General features: G+C 38.6%; 1 protein-coding gene across 1 annotated transcript in view; it reads left to right on the top strand.

Annotated features, from left to right (window-relative positions):
* PPP2R3A (protein phosphatase 2 regulatory subunit B''alpha) overlaps positions 1-14364 on the top strand; it is a 147238-nt gene that overhangs the window by 129390 nt on the left and 3484 nt on the right. Inside the window, 3 exon segments of the mRNA XM_017847707.1 lie at positions 1339-1428; positions 12894-13069; positions 14142-14260. Of these exon segments, the coding sequence (XP_017703196.1) occupies positions 1339-1428; positions 12894-13069; positions 14142-14260 (385 nt within the window).

Here is a 14364-nt window from a genome sequence, read left to right on the forward strand (position 1 = left end):
ATTTAAGTCTTTAATCCATTGTGAATTAATTTTTTTAGATGGTGAAAAGTAAGGGTCTGGTTTCATTCTTCTGCATATAGCTAATCAGTTATCCCAGCACTGTTTATTGAATAGGGAGTCTTTTTCCCATTGTTTGTTTTTATCGACTTTGTCAAATATCAGATGGTTGTAGGTGTGCAGCTTTATTTCTGGGCTCCCTATTCTGCTCCATTGGTCTATGTGTTGGTTTTTGTACCACTACCATGCTGTTTTGGTTACAGTAGCCTTATAGTGTAATTTGAAGTCAGGTACTATGATACCTCTGGCTTGGTTGTTTTTGCTTAAGATTGCTTTAGCTATTTGGGCTTTGTTTTTGGTTCCATATGAATTTTAGAATTTTTTTTTCTTAAAACTTGTCTGTGAGAAATGACGTTAGTTTAATAAGAATAACATTGAATCTGTAGATAGCTTTGGGGAGTATGGCTATTTTAACAATATTGATTCTCCTATCCATAACCATGGAATGTTTTTCCATTGGTTTGTGTTATCTCTGATTTCTTTCAGCAGAGTGTTGTAGTCCTCCCTGTAGAGATTTTTCACCTCCTTGGTTAGCTGTATTCCTAGGTATTTTATTTTGTGTGTGTGTGTGTGGCTCTTGTAAATGGGATTGCATTCTTGATTTGACTTTCAGCTTGAATGCTATTGGTGTATAGAAATGTTACTGATTTTTCTACATTGATTTTGTATCCTGAAACTTTAATGAAATTATTAGTTCTGAAAGCCTTTTGGCATACTTTTCAGGCTTTTCTATGTATAGAATCATGTTGTCAGCAAAGAGAGATAATTTGACTTTTCCTGTTTGGATGCATTTTATTTCTTTCTCTTGCCTGATTGCTCTGGCTAAGACTTCCAGTACTATGTTGAGTAGAGTGGTGAGAGTGGGCATCTTTGTCTTGTTCTTGTTCTTAAAGGGATTGCTTCTAGCTTTTGTCCATTCAGTGTAATGCTAGCTGTGTTTGTCATAGACGGCTCTTACTATTTTGAGGTGTCTTCCATTGATGCCTAACATGAGTATTAATCCTGTATCTAAATACAGGTAACAGTATTTTATCCCAGTGATTATTTGCATTCATGTGAAAAGCCAGATTTCTTTTCTTCATATTTGCAAATGCCTTCTGGTTTCATGCTCTAGGCCTTTGAAAATAAGATAGGCTGTGGAAGGGTTGCCCTTTATGAGGTGTTTAGCATTATAAGTTTAAAAAATTTAACTGGCATATTACTTTATTTCTTAGCCTATCATCCTGATAAATGGTTATGAGTAATTGCTTAGGAAATTTTGTAACCATGTGTTTTCTTCAGGGGAAAAACAATACAGAAAGAGGGAAGAATGAGCTATGCAGATTTTGTTTGGTTTTTGATCTCTGAAGAAGACAAAAGGAATCCTACCAGGTATGATTTCTAAGTTTCCTTTGCCAAGATGTTAAACACATGCACAAAGCTTGAAAAAGTCATGGTGCATATTATACCTAGTGAAGCCAACTCAACCTGGCCATACTAAGATGAATTAGACTTAGTTTCTGCCATCTCGGAGCTCTCCGTCTCAGGGGATTGGCACTGAATCCATGTTCATGGCATATCAAGAGAAGTGCTGTTACCCACAGAAACAAAGATTAAGTGACATGTAAGCTGATGACAAGTAGGGCTAGTAAGCATTCATGTGGAGTATGGGAATAGATGCTGTGAATTATTTGTTTTATCATCTTACTGGGTAAGTGGTAAACCATTACTATTAGAGAGGGAAAGCAAATTGTGGATGACTAGTGTATAAGAACACATCCTCATTCTGCCAGTTGAAATCATCTATGCTTTCCCTTTGCACTCTCAGACATACCTTGATTGGAGTTATTAATTTACACATTTCTTTTTTTTCATCTCTTGTTCAGGCAAAAAATCCAGATGGCTCACTTTTTATCCCTACTTTGTGTAACACAACGCACTGTAGTTTGTGCTCAGTACCAAGGGAGGGAGGGGTTATAGTCCTTGATGGTACCTGCAGGTATAACTAACTCAACTATCTTAATATTGGGTCGAAAAGTTATCTAATTGTTGAATATGTCCAGATGTGGTGGCTCACATCTGTAATGCCAGAACTTTGGTAGGTCAAGGCAGGAGGGATCGCTTGAAGCCTGGAATTTGAAACCAGCCTGTGCAACATAGCAAGACTCCATCTCTACAGATAAATTTTTTAAATAGCTGGGAATAGTGATGCACACCTGTAGTCCTAGCTGCTCGAGAGACTGAGGCAGGAGGATCGCTTGAGGGCAGGAGTTTGAGGCTGTAGTGAGCTAGGATCATGCCATTATACTCCATCCTGGGTATAATGAGCAGGACACCAACTCTAAAAATATAAATGTTGAATATATTGTTTAGAAGATGTTGAAATAAAATAAGCCATTTCTTGGAGAGCTTGTTATTTTAAATAACTTTGTTTTCCATTTCAAAAGTAATCATTTATTTAGAAAACATGAATGAGCAGAAGAAAAGTAACATTTTTAATACCAGTAAATTGTAATACCCAGAAAAAAAAAATTAAAAAGTTCGTATATATTTGCCCTACTCTTTTTCATAATACAGGCAGAGTAGAGTTATCTCTTACCTGAAATTCTTGAGATCAGAAGTGTTTCAGATTTTGGATGTTTTTCAGATTTTGAACTGTTTGTTATACTTACCAGTGAGCATCCCAAATCTGAAATCCAAAATGCTCCAGTGAGAATTTCCTATGAGTATGAGTTTTGAGTGTCTTGTTGGTACTCGAAAAGTTTTGGATTTTTAGCTGGGTTTCAGTGGCTCGTACCTGTAATTTCACACTTTGGGAGGCCAAGGTGGGCAGATCACCTGAGATCAGGAGTTCGAGACCAGCCTGGCCAACATGATGAAACCCCGTCTCTACTAAAAATATAAAAAATTAGCGAGGCGTGGTGATACATGCCTATAATCCCAGCTACATGGGAGGCTGAGGCAGGAGAATTGCTTGAACCCAGGAGGTGGAGGTAGCAGTGAGCTGAGATTGCACCATTGCACTCCAGCCTGGGTGACAAGAGCAAAACTCCATCACAAAAAAAAAAAAGAAGACATCCCATGTTCATGGATCATTGTTAAGATGGCAGTAGTTCCCAAACTGATCTACAGATTCCTAACAAAATGCTAATTACTTTGAGTCAAAAACTTTTTTTTGATGGTTTTTTTTTTCCAGAAATGGAAAAGCCAAATATTGAATTCCTATGGAAATACAAAGGGACCACAGTAACCCAAACAATGCTGAAAAAGTACAGAAAAAAGTAGGATTCACACTTTCCTATTCCAAAATATTTCACTACAAAGTGAAATTAAACAGGACTGTGTGGTACTTGTATCATGATAGACATAAAAATAAAATTGAATTGAGAGTTCAGAAATATACCCTCACATTTATGGCTAATTAATTTTCAACAAGGATGCTGGATGCCAAGACAATCCAATGGGGGAAAAAACAGTTTTTAATAAATAGTGCCAGAACAACTGGGTATCATACAAAATAATATTAGATTGGTGCAAAAGTAATTGTGGTTTTGCAATTTCTTTCGATGGCAAAAACTGCAGTTACTCTTGCACCAACCTTAATTTGGACCCCTAGTTCACATACTACAAAAATTCAGTCAAATGGATCACAGCACAAAATGTAAGAGCTAATACTATAAAAAATTTAGAAGAAAATAGAGGAGTCAATTTTCACGACCTTGGTTAGGCAGTTTCTTAGATGTGACACCAAAAGCCTAAGTATCAAAAGAAAAAATTGATGAATTGGACTTCAAAATTTTAAACTTTTGGCTGGGTGCGGTGACTCACGCCAGTATTCCCAGCACTTTGGAAGGCCAAGGCAGGTGGATTGCCTGAGCTCAGGAATTCAATACCAGCCTGGGCAACATGGTAAAACTCCATCTCTACCAGAAATAATGAAATTTAGCCAGGCACAGTGGCACGCGCCTGTCGTCCCAGCTACTTGGGAGGCTGAGGCGGGAGGATCTCTTGAGCCTGAGAGGCAGAGGTTGCAGTGAGTTGAGATGACGTCACTGTAGTCCAACCTGGGTGACAGAGTAAGACCCCATCTCAAAAAAAAGAAAAAATGCTTTTATGCTTCAAAAGATATGATCAAGAAAGTAAAAAGACAACCCACAGCATGGAAGAAGATACTTGCAGATGATATATCTGATAAGGAACTTGTATCTAGAATGTATAAACAACACTCACAACTCAATAATAGAAAGCCTGCCCAATTTAAAAAATGGACAAAGGATCTGAAATGACATTTCTCCAAAGAAGATATATGCATGGCCAATAAGCACATGAAAAGATGCTTGACATCATTAGTCATCAGAGAAGTGCGAATCAAAACCACAATGAGATACCACTTCACACTAAGATAGTTACCAAAGAGTCAGATAATAACAGGTGCTGCCAAGCATGTGGAGAAATCGGAACACTCATACATTACAGTAGGAGTGTAAAATGGTGCAGCCGTTACCGAAAAGTCTGACATTTCCTCAAATGGTTAAATAATAGAGTTATCACATGGCCTAGCAATTCCACTCCTAGGTATATACCCAAGATATATGAAAACAGGTCCACACAAAAACTTGTACACCCATTTTCATAGCAGCATCATTCATAATAGCCAAAAGTTGGGATCAGCCCAAGATAAACAAATGTGATCTATTCATATAATCAAGTATTATACAGCAGTAAAGAAAAATGAAGTACTGATACATACTACACATGATTGGATCTTGAAAACCTTTGGTGAAGTAAAAGATACCAGTCACAAAACACAACATATGAGTTGTCCAGAATAGACAAATGTATAGAAACAGGAAATAGGTTAATGGTTGCGTAATCTTTGGAGAGCCTGTGGTAAAATGAGGAATGAGTACTAACGGGTATGGAGTCTTTTTTAGGTAATGAAAGTGTCCCTATATTAATTGTAGTGATGGTTATACAACTCTATGTTAAAAACCCTTGAATTGTACATTTTTAAAGGAACAATCATATGATATGTGAAATATATTTCAGTAAGCCTGTTTAAAAAAAAAAAGACTTAAAATACTACAAAGTATGTTCTGTAAACAAAATGGAATTAATGTAGAAATCAATACAAGGAAGACAACTGGAAAATCTCCACACACTTGGGTATTAAACAACACACTTCTAAATAATCAATGGATTAAAAAGGGTGACTCAAGGGGCATTAGATATTCACGAAGTAATAAAGGAATGCTACAGATAACATATACACACACAAATATGGTGACCTCAATGAAATGGACCAATTTCCTTTAAAGTCACAAATTAATAAAACTCACCTAAGAAGAAATACATAACCTGAATAGTCAGATGTCTATTAAAGAAAATTGAATTCACAGTTCAAAACCTCCTGAAAAAGAAATCTCCCAGCCCAGATAATTTAACTGTATTCTTGTAGTCATTTGAAGAAGAAATAATACCAAATTCTGCACCACCTTTTCCAGAAAACAGAAAGGGGAGGAATAATTCCCAACTCATTTTATAAACAAAACCAGACAAACACATACAAGAAAATAAAACTACAGACCTCCCACTTGATATAGACCCAAAATCAGTAACAAAATACTAGTAAGTCAAGGCTTAGTTCCTCAAACTTTCAGGTCCCTCTTCCAGAATCTGCACATGCCCCAAGGGAAAGATGGTCCCAAATGCTAGGTGCCCGTCTCTGGATTTTCTTCTTCTAGATCTGGATACCATAATTTTTCACTGCCCTGTTAATTCTCCAGCATCTTTGAACCGTTTTTTTTCTATGGCGGGGGGGTCCCCTCAGTTTCCTCAGTGGAAGGCTTGATCCCACTTAGGTAATCATTAGCAGAAGTGGAGCTCTTCAGATCAGTTTTTCACATCATGAGATCCATAACTGGATTCTCATAGAATATTACCAACAGGTTTTTTGAGTCAAAAGCTTTCTTAGACCTCCTTCTTTGGTGCTCCTTTTCTACCTTGCATGTTACCTTTCTCCTAACTAACGCTCACATATTGAGATTCCATTCTTTGCCGGTGACTAGTATTTTCTATGCAATGGCTTATTTAATCCTCGTATCACTATGAGTTGAGGTATCAGTGGTCCCATTTTTCAGTTGATGAAACAGAAGCTCTAAGAGACTGTGCACCTAGTAAGTGTCCTAGCTTGGATTCAAACTCAGGTTTGTATCTCTCCCAAACCTGGACTCTTTACCACTGTAATATATGGCCTGTCATACAGATGCCATTCGTTTGCATGTCTACCTTCTTTCCAACTAGGCTGTAGACTCCCTAAAAGAGAGTTCTTTTGGTGTCATGAAATTGCTTATTGCTTAAGAGAATCAATGTTAGGCCAATTATATAAGAAAGTAACTACTGATTTTGCCCATTGATACTTGTTTCCTTGGTTTCTAGTGGCACTTACTAGGTACCCTGTGTGTTATTCTCAGTGGTTCACATTGCTTTACTAAAGCAGAGTGTGAGCAGAAAATAGTGCCCACCATTTTGACAAAAATATCTGTACAGATGCTTCTCCACTCACAGTAGGGTTACATCCTGGTAAACCCAACATCACTTGAAAATAGAAGTCAAAAATTATTTAATACACCTAACCTACTGAACATTATAGCTTAGTCTAGCCAGCCTTAAATGTGCTCAGAACACATCTTAGCCTACATTTGGGCAAAATCATCCAGCACAAAGCCTACTTTATAATAAAGTATTAAATATCTCATATAATTTATTGAATACTGAAAGTGAAAACAGAATGATTGTATTGGTACTTAAAGTGCGGTTTCTAATGTATGCGGCTTTCACACCATTGTAAAGTCAAAAAATTCTAAGTCAAACCATCATAAGTAGGGACTGTCTATAGAACTAAAATCAAACTCTTATTTAAGAAAATGGAATAGGCATCACTTTGCAGAAATCAGGTTTCTGGCTTATGAATTACATGGGTAGAAAAAATGAATTGTGTAAAAAAAGTAATACATTCACTAAGGTGTGATTAATCCTGTGTGAAACACTGCATACGAAATTAGGATCTAGAGTCTTTCCTATGCCTGGTAACAGAGGTATATATGGAAAGTATCTGGGTAGATTGTTTTCTGTGGACAAACTCTTGCAAACCCTCTTTCGGTATGTCTTTTAATCTCTCTGTCCTGGTTTTATCATATTCTGCTTCTACCCTAGTCATCTGGCTAGGTATCATCTCCAGGAGTTATTTCATTCACCTTTGTTATGCCTAAGGGCATTAGGCCAGTGCCTTTCACAGTATGTATATGTATACTGAATATGCAACAGAATATACATTTAGTTACTGCCTAAGCAATAATGGAGTTTCCAATAACTTTCTTCTTGAATAGCATACAGGAGTTTATATTAGGGGCAAGAATTCACTGGCTCAGCACTTAATTTCATTCAGTCCAAGGAAAGGACAAGAAGTAATCTTAGCTCATGTCTATAGTCCCATCTACTTGGGAGGCTGAGGCACGAGAATCACTTGAACTCAGGGTTTGCGGAGGAGGTGAGGAAGGTTGCAGTGAGCTGAGATCGTGCCACTACACTCCAGCCTGGGCAACAGAGCGAGACTTTTGTCTCACAAAAAATAAAAAATAAAAAAAAAGTAATTTTGTTTATGTCTACAATTTTAGAAATATAATTTGTCATTAATATCATTATGCTTTGAAAAAACAAATATTGGTGGTAAATATAGCAGATATTTAACACTAGTGCTCTCTGGTCAGTTATTCCTTCTGTGTTTTCTGTTTTCTAATTTTCCTACAATAAATAGTCAACACTTTATCAGGCTCCGAGAAGATCAGTTACCTTTGGTAAGAAGGAAAAAAAAAAAAAAAAAAAACAGAAAATCTGCATTGAAAGAAACTTTAGAGAGTATCCAGTACTTTCAGTAGGAAAATACCCTCTGACCATGTCCTGCATGTATTATCCATCCAGCCCCTGCTGCTAAGCTTTTCAGGGACAGGTAACTATCCACTGAGGCAGCCTATTCATTTTTTCTCTTTCGTTCATCAATCCTTATGCTCTCCAATATTCAGAGAATTATATCTGATTAATCTACCACATCTTTCAGATATTTAAAAGCAGTTATGTGCCTTTGGCAAATATTCAGGCAGTATATCTATCTTTGCATTCTAGCTTTCTTTCTCTCTTATGGGTTATTAGCAAAGAACCGAAGGGTATGCTTTAGCTTTATTTATTGTAAAGAGAAGATTGTCTTAGTTCTTAATTGAAAATGCAAGTAACTAAAGTATTTTAGTTTCTATTTCACAGTAAAATAAGTTGCCTTTCATTTCAGTCCTATTACATCCTTGGTCAAAATCAAGATTTACTTTATTCCGTTTTGCCTGATTTTTGTTCTCTTAAGATAAGTAATGAGGAATTTCAAGACACCAAGAGATCTTAGAGGCCAGTCAGAGGACAGTCCCCTGCCCCTTTTGTACTAAAACCATTATTACTTTAAAAAAAAAAAAAAAAAGGCTGGGCACAGAGGCTCACTCACGGCTGTAATCCCAGCACTTTGGGAGGCCAAGGTGGGCAGATCTTGCAGTCAGGAGATCAAGACCATCCTGGCTAACACGGTGAAACCCCGTCTCTACTAAAAAATAGAAAAAATTAGCCGGGCATGGTGGCAGGCACCTGTAGTCCCAGCTACTCGGGAGGCTGAGGCAAGAGAATGACGTGAACCCGGGAGGCGGAGCTTGCAGTGACACAACAGTGTAACAACCAGATATTATTACATGTATCGAAGCCCTCTACTTATGAGATGTAACTCTTCAAGGCTTTCCCCACAATCAGGAATAGTTTCACAGTGGGACAACATTCTGCCCCTTTTATATTCTAAGAGTAGATATGATATGACTGAACCTCACCATAACCATCCTGTTATCTCACATTCATTAGGTTCAATGAATGTCCCCTTTGTTCTTTAATAACATTGTTAAACATCAGGTTGGTACGATTTTAAAATATATTTCTCAAAAGACTTTGCCCAATCTAGGCAACATAGGAAAACCCAATCTCTGCAAAAAGTTTTTTAAAAATTAGCCAAGTGTGGTGGTACATGCCTCTTGTCCCAGCTACTCTGGAGGCTGAGGCAAGAGTCTCACTTGAGCCCAAGACATTGAGGCTGCAGTGAGCCATGATTGCAGTACTGCACTCCAGCCTGGGTAACAGAATGAGAGCCTATCTCAAAAACAAAAAGTAAAAAACGTTTTCAAGTATTACATGTTCAGTTTTTTGCAATAATGTAAACTGTATCTTTCTCAAAAGGTACACACAGGTCTTAATGTGACTCACTTGAAAACAGTCAACAGTTACAACTTAGTTATTTTCACTTTTCTCTCCCCAAAGGAGATTTTGTTTAACCATTACAGGTGTGGTTCTTAATATGGTTTCAGGCCTACAAGTGGGAATTTGAACAGCGGTCTCCTAGAACCTTCTCTTGAAAAGTTTTACTTTGCTGTGAATTTGTGGTTCTTCAGAAAAATATTGTTCCCTATTACCAATTAATGTTGTTGGCTTCATAAAGGAAATAAGAGATAATAGCAAAGTGTTGGAAACTGGAAAGCAAATAAACATAGCAGACTGCCTGAATCCTAAGCCAGAGGGAAAAACCAAGAAGCAACCAGATATACCCAGCAAAACCTGCAGACATTCAGGATTTGGAGATGCTAGGAACCTTGCAAGGGGGGGTGAGGTAAAGGTAAGCCAAAAACAGGAGAGTTTATAGAAAGTTTGTTTAAATGAACAGTTGATCTTCAAGTCATGTCCTCTACCCTAGCATAAAACTGGTGCTTTATTCCCTGAAGAGTACAAAACAGAGGGGCTTCCGGACTGGGGAGCATTGAGCACAGTTGAGATGTGAATGTGATCTTGGAAACAGATAAAACGAGTGTATGCAAACTGAATGCTGAGATGCCCAGTCTTCATTCCTCACTCAGCTAACAGAATGCTGCCTACCTGCCCTGAATAAAGACCTGAAGATTTGACACTGGGTCATCCCCAAGGAAAAAACCCAGCCCATTCATTTTACAGTAAAGCCCAGAGTCAACAAACCCACAGATCAGAACCTCCGATCAGCTTTTTAGCACCTACTCTCAAATATGAGCAGAGAACAGAGGATCACTAGATACCTGAGTAAAGCCTCTTGCACAAAAGATAAAGGCCAAATAGTGGGGGAAAGATAGCTTGGATGAAACAGAGACTTTCAGAGAAAATAAAACTTTAACAACAAGAAAAAAAAAACAGTGATTTTATCCTCAGAGAGATATGAGAAGAAATTACAATCACAGGACATGAACAGAATGATACGTTTTATGAAAGGAACGTTCAGGAAACCGAAAAGCTCTGAGCAATCAAAACTATAATAGCAGAAATAAAAAGACAATGTTTAGAAGATAAAGCTGTGTAACCCTCCCAGAAAGAAACCCCTTCCCTCAAAAAAGATGAAGCAATAGGAAATAGAGACAAGATACAAAAATTGGAGAACCCGGTCAAAAAAATATTAATGGAACTGGAAATTGAAATGTGGTACAGGCCTCATAAATAATTTTAAAATTTAGCCACAATGGAAAAATTTAAAAATAGGTAAAATTAATTTTGTTGTGTATCTGTTTTGTATTTGTACTGAGAAAACATCTCAAATTTGATTAGCCACATTCAGAGGCTCAAAAGGCCACATGTGGCTAGTAGCTGTACCATGCTGGGCTATGTAGATGTCAATAACTGTTCTTAAAAAAAAAAAAAAAAAAGAAGGAGGAGGGAAAGGGCAGGGAAGAGAGATACAAACATTTTCAAGATCTGAAGGATTCAGTTTCTAAACTGAATAGGCTCTCAGAAAAGCCTAGCCAAATAGATGAGTTAGATCTCAACCAAGGCCATCATGATATTTCAAACTACTAAGGACTCAGAGAAACCTCTGCAGGCTTCTAAGGAAAAACACAAAATGAGTTACAGTCAAAGGAATAGATACCAATAAAGCTTTAGACTTCTTATCAATACTGGATAGACAATGGATCAATACTTTTTAAAGTATGAAGGAAAAGGCCAGGCACAGTAGCTCGCACCTAAAATTCCAGCACTTTGGGAGGTCAAGACAGGAGGATCCCTTGAGGCCAGGAGTTCGAGACCAGTGTGGGCAATATAGTGAGACCCTGACTCTACAAAAAAAAAAAAAACTTTATTAGCCAGGCTGAATGCCGTGGCTCATGCCTGTAATCCCAGCACTTCAGGAGGCCTAGGCGGGCGGATCACCTGAGGTCAGAAATTTGAGACCAGCCTGGTCAATATGGTGAAACCCCGTCTCTCCTTAAAAAAAGTGGTTGGACGTGGCAGCAGGCATCAGTCATCCCAGCTACTTTGGAGGGTGAGGCAGGAGAATCACTTGAACCCGGGAGGCAGAGGTTGCAGTGCCGAGATCGGACCACTGCACTCCAGCCTGGGCAATAGAGTGATAGAGTAAGATGCCATCTGAAAAAAAAATAAAAATTTAGCCAGGCATGGTGGTGTGCACCTGTAGTTCCAGCTACTTGGGAAGATTGCTTGAGGCCAGGAGTTCAAGGCTGCAATGAGCCATGTTGTGCCTCTACTCCAGCCTGGGCAGCAGAGTGAGACCCCATCTCTAAAGTTAAAAAAAAAAAAATCTGAAGGCAAAACACCGCAAACCTCTAATTCTATAACTAGCCAAAATATCAACCATATTAGAGGGTAGAGGCATTTTCAAAGATCCAAGATCTCAAAAAATATACCTGCCATGCTCCTTCATTCAGGAAGCTGCTAGAGAATGCGCAGAGTAACAAAATAATGAAGAAACAAAATAAAGAATGAGGAAAATGCGAGAAACAAGAAACAGGAGAAAGGCGAAAGGAATCCCTGGATGAAACTGAGCAAGGCCTAGCAACCAAGCAGCCCGGATTAGAGTAGGTCAGAAGGAACCAAGGAAGACTTCATCAAGAACATGCCATTGACAGAGTACCTCATGGGACTAAGTGTGGATTTAGACAACTGACAGAGATTTGGGGTTGAATTAGTAGCAAGTACACAGAAAACTAAGCAAATAAGAGATTAAAGAAAAATATAAAATTATAAATTCTGAATGTTGAGCAAGTTAACTGTATTAAGAGGATGAGAAGGACATGTAGATAAAGTGGTGACAAATTATAAAAGAACTAAAGTTCAACTTTCACAGTGTGAAATCAATACTTTTTGTTTGTTTGGTTGGTTGGTTGGTTGGTTGGTTTTTTTCTTGAGGCGGGCATCTCATTCTTTCACCCAGACTGGAGTGCAGTGGCGCAATCTTGGCTCACTGCACCCTCGACCTCCCAGGCTCAAACAATCCTCCCACCTCAGCCTCCCAAGTAGCTGGCACTACAGGCATGCACCACCATGCCCAGCTAGTTTTTTGTATTTTTAGTAGAGATGGGGTTTCACCATGTTGGCCAGGCTGATCTTGAACTCCTGACCTCAAGTGATCTGCCCGCCTCGGTCTCCCACAGTGCTGGAATTACAGGCATGAGCCACCGCACCCAGCCTCTAATAATAGTTCTGAAAAGAAATACAAGAAAGCGATATAGGCATGTTATCTGAAAATAGGAAGGTAAAAAGCAAAATAATCAGGGTTGAACATGGTTGGTTCTGGGTGGAAAAATAAAGGGAAGAAGGGGTCTGCCATTTTCTCTAGCAAACTTTGTAAAACTATATCTAAGCCTGAAGTGTGCGTAATATGTAACTTTTATTTTAAAAGAAACATTCTAAATCTGGATAAATAAAAGGTATTTACCAGGCCCATGATAATGATTGTCCTTATCGCCTAGCATTGAGTATTGGTTCCGCTGCATGGATGTGGATGGAGATGGTATACTCTCCATGTATGAGCTGGAGTACTTCTATGAGGAGCAGTGTGAGCGGATGGAAGCCATGGGAATTGAGCCCTTGCCATTCCATGATTTACTGTGCCAGATGCTTGACCTAGTGAAGCCAGCCGCTGATGGTGAGACCAAGCAATGGGACATTTGCACTGTTCACCTATGTATCAGAGGGGGGCACAGAATCCTAGATTGTCCTAAATTGTTTAACATATCAGAGTCTTGATAGAAGACTTCCCAGTACAGAAGTGTTTAAAGTTGCTCCTTGACTATTAGTGTAGCAACTTTTTTTTTTTTTTTTTTGAGCTGCGGTCTCGCTTTGTCTGCCAGGCTGGAGTACAGTGGCGTAGTCTCGGCTCACTACAACCTCCACCTCCTTGATTCAAGCGATCCTCCTGCCTCAGCCTCCCAAGTAGCTGGGATTATAGGCGACCACCACCACGCCCAGCTATTTTTGTATTTTTAGTAGAGATGGGGTTATACCATGTTGGCCAGGCTGGTCTCAAACTCCTGACCTCAGGTGATCCACCCACCTTGGTCTCCCAAAGTGCTGGGGTTACAGGCGTGAGCCACCATGCCCAATCTTGGTGTAGCAATTGATGGCAAGTCTACTATTTAAGAAACAGGATTTTACACCAGGCACAGTGGTGTGTGCCTATATTCCTGGCTACTAAGGAGGCTGAGGTGGGAGTATTGCAATATGATTGTTCCTGTGAGTAACCATTGCACTCCAGCCTGGGCAACACAGCGAGACCCTATCTCTTTTTTAAAAAGAAAATGAAAGCAGGGTTTGGGGATGAAAGAAGATTTTCCTTAGACACAGAAAGCACATGAGGAGAGATGGGGAAGGACTGCTTGATGGGCACAGAATTTCCTTTTGGGGTGATATTATTACAGAACTAGATAGTGGTAATGGTGGTGCAACATTGTGAGTGTACTAAAAACCACTGAATTGTGCACTTTAAAATTATTTAAATGGTGAACTTTGTTAGTGAATTTTACCTCAATTTAAAAAAAGAAATGGGTTTGAGAAATTGATACTCTTGAAAAAAGAAATGGGATTTAAATTTTTTTTATTCTGAAAATAGGACTTTTATAATAAACATATACCTATACTTTTAGATGTCAGTGAAAGTTTTTTTCTCTTGCCAAAACAGCTCTTCATGAGATTTACCAGATTTGTTTATTTTTATGTAGGCAAAATAACTCTAAGAGATCTGAAGAGGTGCAGAATGGCTCACATCTTCTACGACACTTTCTTTAATCTGGAGAAATACTTAGACCATGAACAGAGAGATCCCTTTGCGGTCCAGAAGGTACCAGTATAATTTTAACTTTTATTTGAGAGCTGCAGTATCAGGGGCTATGTGTGCTACATATTAAAATGGTCTCTGCATGCTGGAATTTCAGTAAAGAGGTA

The sequence above is a fragment of the Rhinopithecus bieti genome, unplaced genomic scaffold (genome assembly GCF_001698545.2).
Source record: "Rhinopithecus bieti isolate Rb0 unplaced genomic scaffold, ASM169854v2 scaffold_30032, whole genome shotgun sequence".
In the NCBI taxonomy this organism is placed as follows: Eukaryota; Metazoa; Chordata; class Mammalia; order Primates; family Cercopithecidae; genus Rhinopithecus; species Rhinopithecus bieti.